At 42.1% G+C, this 8,406-nt stretch overlaps 1 protein-coding gene across 1 annotated transcript; it reads right to left on the minus strand.

Moving 5' to 3' along the window:
• Positions 1 to 1,231: 1,231 nt before the first annotated feature.
• BMP4 (bone morphogenetic protein 4) lies at positions 1,232 to 8,183 on the minus strand. The gene is made up of 3 exons (XM_077269816.1): positions 7,954 to 8,183; positions 5,842 to 6,215; positions 1,232 to 3,867 (listed from the first exon to the last, which is right to left on the minus strand). The coding sequence occupies exons 2-3, from the start codon at positions 6,206 to 6,208 to the stop codon at positions 3,026 to 3,028; spliced, it is 1,209 nt and encodes a 402-aa protein (XP_077125931.1). The 5' UTR covers positions 6,209 to 6,215; positions 7,954 to 8,183; the 3' UTR covers positions 1,232 to 3,025.
• Between the last annotated feature and the right edge of the window lie 223 nt (positions 8,184 to 8,406).

An 8,406-nucleotide genomic window follows, 5' to 3' on the forward strand; every position in this document is an offset into this window, starting at 1 on the left:
CATTTTGGTGGAGTCGGAGTCATGGAAATTGAGGAGTCAGAGGTTTGGCTTACCGACTCCACAATGTTGGCTGACCCTGGAGATATCAACGGATTTGGACAACAATGTAATGCATATTGGGTCGCCAGCCGACTGTTGGGTAGGAGAGATGTTGATTGAACATTTCCAATTTTGTTCTCTGAGATAAGCCGCCAACTGATGTGTCAGCCGCCAGCTATATCATAGAGAACGCAGGGGCACTTACCGGAGCAAGCACTCCTGTGTACCTGAGTATCAGATGAGACAGCCACCGGCCAAACGATCGGCCGAAGCATCGTTCAACCAACAGTCATCTAATGTATATGGCCGGCGTTACTCTACACTCCCCATAGAGAACACTTCAATGTACATGGGGCAGTTCGTAGAAATAGAAATTGGAGCAACTTTCAGGGTGTAAATCTTGGTAAGTTGTGCTGAATGATTAAGATCTTAATCCATATAAACATGAAATTAAACAAGAGTTATCAAACTTCTAGAAGGAAAGAAAGGCAGCAGCAAGTTTTAGAGGGAAAAAAAAAAACCCGGCAAACCTCATGAAACCAGCATGGATGCAACAGCAATCCTCTGGGCTTTTGTTGACAAGCGGCCAGCAAGGGACCACTGCGGACATTCGGTGTGCCCCACTACTGCCATCATGTCTCTGCAATGATGGGTTGTAGCCGTCTCATGATGGCAACTTGTCAAGAAAGTCTGGGAGAACTGCCTGACAATTAGTGGTGTATTGCCACAGCAAACAATTAGTATTTTGGGTTTTTTTTCCAAAATGATGAGATTTCTATTATTCTCAGTATAAAAAAACAAAGTTAAAAAACAAGTATAAAACATGTTATCGTCACTTTTTACCAAAAGTACCACATAACTCAGGTTAACAGAATTTCTTAACTCACAGGTAACTACTAAAATCAGGATAGAGGTTTCTTATTATTACATTAGACCATGAACACATACCAGGATGGGAAAGCGTGATGTGAAAAGTAGAAAGGAACTTGAGTAATTCTGATTTCTGGGGTGTCAATTGCTCAAAAAGTGAGTGGGAAGCCTGCACATATTTACATGCACACGTTGGGATCATTAGAGCGACAATGTTAAAAAGGTCGAAACAAAACCCTGCAAAACTCAGGCAGAATTCTTGGAGCAAACACTGCCATGATAAGTAAACACTACCTGTCCACCTGGGAATGTGAACTAATAAAAGACAGGAGCCTTTGCGCCTCTTCTTGCATTCACTTTAATAAAGAATTAACTGAACAGGAAGGGTTTAGCTTAGGAGATGCTGTCAGACAATGATCCATCACATGCATTTTGTCTACTTTAGTGCATTTGCAGAAACGCAATGGGCAGATAGGGACAATGTCCTTTGGGCTGTCACGGTCAGCAAGCACCTGCAATTTGCACTTGCAATTTTGTCACTTTCTAAGGAAAATATTTGCATCAGATTGGGTGAAACACAATGGATCTCTTGTAAAAAACATACCTGATATCATCTAAAAGTAATGGACACCCATGGGTTTGTGACAAATCCCCATTAGACTGGATATGAACCACACACTGGCCATTAAAAAAAAATATTGACACTACTGAGGAAGAACGATAATATAATTCTGAATGCTAAATACTATAAGTTCATGGCGCAACAAAGGCCGCTTTAGTGGGTACGAAACATATGTTCATGTCTGAACCCTATTTACATTTACAGTACATGTTAAAGAGATTTTTTTTTTTGCAAATCAAACATCACAAAACAAATTAGTCCTGGGGGAAAACGAAGTTCAATCTCTTTTAAACAATTTATTTAAGCTCTGTACAATTAAAAAGGCACTTTCTGAAGGGAGCTACAAAAGCAGCATGAAGTCTTGTTGCCTTAGCCTGAGGCTCTGATCTGGTCCCTCCACCTGCACTCTCCGGGAAGTTGTGGCTTGGCAACCTTTCCACTTTTCAGTTTTTACTAGCTTTAACTAAGCTCCCTCCATACTATCCCCTTCACTATTTCCCCCCCTTTCTAAGCACTGCAGAGCTTACAATAATTAAAAGACAAAACCTTAATATGGTTTACTGGGGATATTTGCCTGCACTGATGAACAACCCTAAAATGAATGATTATTTCCCTATAAAAAGGATCAAAATAAATAAATTTATTTCAAAATTATATATTTATAAAAAAATTATTTCCGTTTCATTCGCTGGTAATGACGGAAACACAAGACGAAAACATCTATTGACGGTAAATACAGTACTTGTATAATGTCTTTTCATTTTTGTGTGTTTTTAACCTTCAAAAGACTTTGGGAAGCTTTGATGTTTTTAAAAATTATTTTGTACAATACTATGAGTACAGCCGGGGTGTAGACTCCACGAAATGTAAAAAAAAAAAGTCACATGAATAGCTTTGAACCTGCAGTATAAAGCAGGGGGGAGGGAGGTGAGCTACACTTGGCATTAGCATAACAACCCAGGTGCTTCCAATAGTCTTTTCAGATGAATTAAAGTGGGAAAAAAACATTTAACACAGGTTAGCAAGTGAAGCAGCTCAGCTCCCTGGTGGCTAATAATCCAAGCGACCACCTCCCCCGTGACTTCCAGGCTGCTCCATGCTTACAACTTATGTACATTCATTTAGGGGATGGATTTAAACCACACTGCCAATAAATAGTAACACTATAAAAAGATTTTATAGAAAAAAAATACTCTATTCCCATATAAATTCATCCTAATGTACACGTATAAACAACTGTACAAAGAAGTAGCTTATGCCGTTTTTTTGTATTTTTTTTTTTTAAATATTGACTTATTTTATTTTTTTTCTTTTAATATGTTGTTATAAATATATTTTGTCAAAATATATGATCATATGGTCAAAACAATTTTGCACGTAAAAGTCATAAATAAGGTCAAGGTGAAAGTCCAGGTGTTGTTTTTTTTTTTTTTTTCGTTTTTTTTTTTATTTTAAAGAAGTCCATCCGATAACAAGCAGTCTGTTTTTTGGGGTTCAACGGCACCCGCACCCTTCTACAACCATCTCCTGATAGTTTTTAAGTACAACCTTGTCGTACTCATCCAAATAGAGCATTGAAATGGCGCTCAGTTCTGTGGGAACACAGCATGCTTTGGGAATGCTTGAGTTTACAGAGTTAACCAAAGTCTGTACAATGGCATGGTTGGTTGAGTTCAGGTGGTCAGCCAGGGGAAACGGGCAATCGCCATGGCAGTAAAAAGCCTGATATCCAGGTGGTGCCACAATCCAATCATTCCAGCCAACATCGCTGAAATCCACATACAGCGAATGCCTCCGACAATTTTTGTTTTTTTTCCGGGCTCTCTGCGGTTTTGGACTTCTTTTAGACCTCCTGGTCAGTGCATGTCCCCTGCCATCGTGGCTAAACGTGATCAGAAGTGGCCTCATCTGTGACCAGTCTGCATTCTCTTGAGGTAATAACGATCGGCTAATCCTGACGTGCTTCCCCTGATAAGTTTTAGTACGGTTGAGATGAAGGACCTCAACGGCAAGACCATGGTTAATTCCCTTGTCTTGGGTCCACCTCATAATTGCTGGACTTACGTCAAAACTTTCCCATTGAGTCACATTGTGATGGATTAGTCTGGTGTCCAGCAGCCTAGTAATGATCTGTCCATTTGACATCAGGGGCTTTATAACTTCATAAATGTTAATTCTATGAAAGCCTTCTTCCCATGCTGGGCCATTTTCAATGTGTTCTCTATAAAGTCTCAGCTCAGCTGAAGAAATCACCTCGTTCTCGGGAACGCTGCTGAGATTGAAGTAAAAGCGGATGCCCGAGTTTTCAGCTGTGGCTGGTATGTTCTCCAAATGTTCTAGCAAAATTAAAAAAAATGAAAAAGGAGAGTGAATATTTGTGCGATACACGTTAAGACAACAGATCTACATCTAGACTTTGTGCTCCACTTCTCCCTAAGCGCAGGTGAAGAACACAATGGGGTTTTTGATAGATGTTTAGCCCCTTGTGACGCTCACACCACAAGATCTTCTAGTTCCATGTTCAAAATCACTTGGCAGCAGAGATCACATACAAGGTCTCTCTCTTTTTTTTTTACCTGAAGTGTATTGCTTGGGATATCCAGCGATTTTGAAAACATAGAGCATGCCTTGTTGATCATATTACAGAAAGGGGGAAAAGCAAATTCCAGCACAGTAATGATGCTGTGGATTAATAACTCAGATTTACTTTGGGAGAGAAACATCCGCTAGGAAACATTTGGGTCAGATTACAAGGCTTCATTGAACAAATCTTACAAACACACGGCTGTAGCGTTAAATACACTAAGTGTATTTTAAGTATTAAAACTACTGGAAAAAACAGGGAGTTACGCCTTTGCCTTTGATGATTGGGGGATACATAAAGCGGCTTATAAAATGCTCAAATGGACCCGTGTAATCCATTTAGCATAAATATGAATTTATTTTCTCTCTTGATCTTGCAGGGCCACTCAATTTGGTATTTGTAGAACACACAACCTACTCGTTTGTTGCAAATTCCAATGTTCAGACCTGATCGTAAACATATAACTTTCTAAATATTCATGTTTTACTGCTCTCGGGGAAGATGAAGTGGAGATATAGAATTTATTTTTCATCATCATAGAAAATACTCCTGCAAACGGTATCTCCCAAGTGATTGTAGAATTATAAATCCCAGAAGAAAGAATGTGACTTGTAGTTCCTCAAGAGCTAAATGGCAGCTTGATACTACCTAAAGTGCTTTTTTTTATAAATGTCTAATTACTGTAAATCTACGTTATAACCTTTTTACTTTACAAGGGCATTAATATAATACCACTGAATGAATACTCAGCATTTCGCTTGCACCCAACATATAATAAGCTTAACTGGCTTAGAAAAACATTAAATGTCTATACTTAAGATTTTACAGAACATTTTATTCTTCTCTCCCAGAGATGCAGGATTTTATTTTTTTATGGTACTATATTTGCCAACATACTTTACAGAAATGTAGAAGGAGCTTTCTGCAGGTGTTTGGAATGCAATACAGATTTTTTTTTTTTGCTGCATTATATATCGTGAGGGTTGCTACAGCTTCATGGCAGACTTCTGCATTACAACAGTCTGACCATACATTGTGTGTATATATATATATATATATATATATATATATATATATATATATATATATATATAATAGATAGATAGATAGATAGATAGATAGATAGATAGATAGATAGATAGATAGATAGATAGAACACATTTTCTATAAATAAGAGGTTGAACTTTGGCCTTTTTACGGACTCCAGTTTTTTTTCCCCAGTAACTTTGTAAAAGTAGAGTGTGGAATAAAAGATTAAAGTGAAGTAAACATATGGAAATGTGTGGATGGTCAAAGGTTGATTAAAAGTTAAATTAACACTACTGTGAAAATGTATAATGGAAATTAAGGGGGATGGTCACAAGTCCTATACAAACAGAAGACAATGGAAGGTGTTACCAAGATGTTACAATAGAACAGGTAACACCACCACATTATTGCAAGAGATAAAAATGATATTCACCAAGTCAATACAGAGGTTTGAGTTAATTGTCTTCCGCTACTTTCTGCTATGCTAGTGGATAGTTAAAGGTCAGTCTGGGGTAAGGAAGGAAGGATCATAGGAGTGAGCGAAGTATGAATAGATCAGACAGCATAATCTTTAGGATGCTTAGAGAATCCTATCAGAAAACAAGAGGATGTATAACCAGATGAACCTGAGGACAGGTCGAATAATCTATGTGATAGATATTGGAGGGTTAGAGGCTAACAGCTGGTTGACACTCACCTTCATGGTGGAAACTTCTCACGGTATTGGCACGACTGGTGGGTCTCTCTGGATATTCCAGGTTGATCTCCTGAAGCTCGTCCTCTTCCTCTGCAGATTGTAGTCGGTATAAGTCCCGCATATAGGCAGGCACCACCACTTCCTTACTGGGTTGTGGCCGCTTGCGGAGGCCAAACATCTGTAGCAGCGTTGCCTCAAAGTCCCGCAAGAGCTCATGGCTCTGAGTGGACCTCCTTCCGCCCGCCTGGCCCTGAATCTCAGCCACTTTCTTCTTTCCGGTCTCAGGGATCAGACTAGCATGGCTAGTGCCTCCTAGCAGGACTTGGCATAATAAAATGACCATCAGCATTCGGTTACCAGGAATCATGGTGTCTCTGGGGTGCAGAACACAATACATACAAAATAAATAGGAGACTTGGAATGGAAACTTCTAAACTGAGTGGTATAGAAAAAAAAAGCAACAGAAGAGCAACCCCATAGTACACTGTGTCCTGGGGCAGGAGGAGGGCTTCCTATCATGTCATGGTCTAACTTGTTTACTGGCAAATAGCTCATTATCAGATATCCACCATCCTGCTAATCTGCGTCTCTGGGACTATCAGCACAATTATCTCAAACCTGGCTTCTGGCAGAACAAACAGCTAGTCCAGGCAGTGCAATACAATCTGTCTCTGCATAGAGATCTGCAATCAACTAGTCATTACCAATCAAAAAGCCCCCAGCATCAAAATCCCCTGCTAAGGCATCCACAGATATCTGCCAGATGACTCTCCAGCAATGCCAGTCCTCAATATAAGGACTTGTCCCTTGTAGAATACTGTACACTTCTGGAATTCCACTGAAGTACAAGAGCCTGAGCTCTGTCTGCAGCCCCCTTATCTGAGCACTGCTGGGCTTACCTCCCCGGCTGCAGTACAGCAGCTGATGGGGGGCATCACCTTCTTTACAGCTGATGGAGGGATCACCTTCTCCTCTACAGTAGGGCATTACCTTCTCCTCTACAGCTGATGGGGGGCATCACCTTCTCCTCTACAGCTGATGGGGGGCATCACCTTCTCTACAGCTGATGGGGGGCATCACCTCCTCTACAACTGATGGGGGGGCATCACCTTCTCCTCTACAGTGGGGCATCACCTTCTCTCACATACAGCTGATGGGGGGCATCACCTTCTCTTCTACAGCTGATGGAGGTATCACCTTCTCCTCTACAGTAGGGCATTACCTTCTCCTCTACAGCTAACGGGGGGGGGGGGGGGGGGCATCACATTCTCCTCTACAGCTGATGGGGGGCATCACCTTCTCTACAGCTGATGGAGGGCATCACCTCCTCTACAACTGATGGGGGGGCATCACCTTCTCCTGTACAGTGGGGCATCACCTTCTCTCACATACAGCTGATGGGGGGCATCACCTTCTCCTCTACAGCTGATGGAGGTATCACCTTCTCCTCTACAGCTGATGGGGGTATCACCTTCTCAACAGCTGATGGGGGGGCATCACCTTCTCTCACATACAGCTGATGGGGGACATCACCTTCTCTCACATACAGCTGATGGGGACATCACCTTCTCTCACATACAGCTGATGGGGGACATCACCTTCTCTCACATACAGCTGATGGGGGGCATCACCTTCTCCTCTACAGCTGATGGGGGTATCACCTCCTCAACAGCTGATGGGGGGCATCACCTTCTCTCACATACAGCTGATGGGGACATCACCTTCTCTCACATACAGCTGATGGGGGACATCACCTTCTCTCACATACAGCTGATGGGGGGCATCACCTTCTCTCACATACAGCTGATGGGGACATCACCTTCTCTCACATACAGCTGATGGGGGACATCACCTTCTCTCACATACAGCTGATGGGGGGGATCACCTTCTTTCACATACAGCTGATGGGGGGCATCACCTTCTCCTTTCACATACAGCTGATGGGGGGCATCACCTTCTCCTTTCACATACAGCTGGGGTCCAGAGATGATCATCCCCTGCCATGCTACTATAGGAACATATCCCACTACAACTACAGCTCCCGCTGATCATCACACACAAGGATTGTAGACACAGAACCCCCCAAAAATCAAAATATTAAAGTCTACTCACTGACAGAAAACAAGGCATAGAAAAACAGTCCATGATTCTTGACAGCCAATCTGGGCCAAAGGTGTTGGAAGCTCCGGGCGCGGAGGCAGTGCTCAGACTGCGATGATACCAGAAGAATGGAGCTGGCAGCTACAATGAGTGTAATGAGCTCCGGCCAGACAGCCGCTTTTCTTCCAGCCCCCTCCACAGTCACGTGGTGCTCATCACTCCGGGGACCTGTCAATCACGGCTCGCTCTCCAGGAAGCGAGCCGTGACCAGGAATCATTGTGTCTCTGGGGTGCAGAACACAATACATACAAAATAAGTAGGAGACTTGGAATGGAAACTTCTAAACTGAGTGGTATAGAAAAAAAAAAGCAACAGAAGAGCAACCCCATAGTACACTGTGTCCTGGGGCAGGAGGAGGGCTTCCTATCATGTCATGGTCTAACTTGTTTACTGGCAAATAGCTC

The sequence above is a fragment of the Ranitomeya variabilis genome, chromosome 1 (genome assembly GCF_051348905.1).
Source record: "Ranitomeya variabilis isolate aRanVar5 chromosome 1, aRanVar5.hap1, whole genome shotgun sequence".
In the NCBI taxonomy this organism is placed as follows: domain Eukaryota; kingdom Metazoa; phylum Chordata; class Amphibia; order Anura; family Dendrobatidae; genus Ranitomeya; species Ranitomeya variabilis.

Excerpts from the sequence above, each read along its gene's own strand:
- BMP4 (XM_077269816.1), bottom strand. The coding sequence starts at position 6,208 with ATGATTCCTGGTAACCGAATGCTGATGGTCATTTTATTATGCCAAGTC. Across the intron at positions 3,868-5,841 it reads GAGAAGTTTCCACCATGAAG|AACATTTGGAGAACATACCA; the intron begins GTGAGTGTCAAC and ends TAATTTTGCTAG.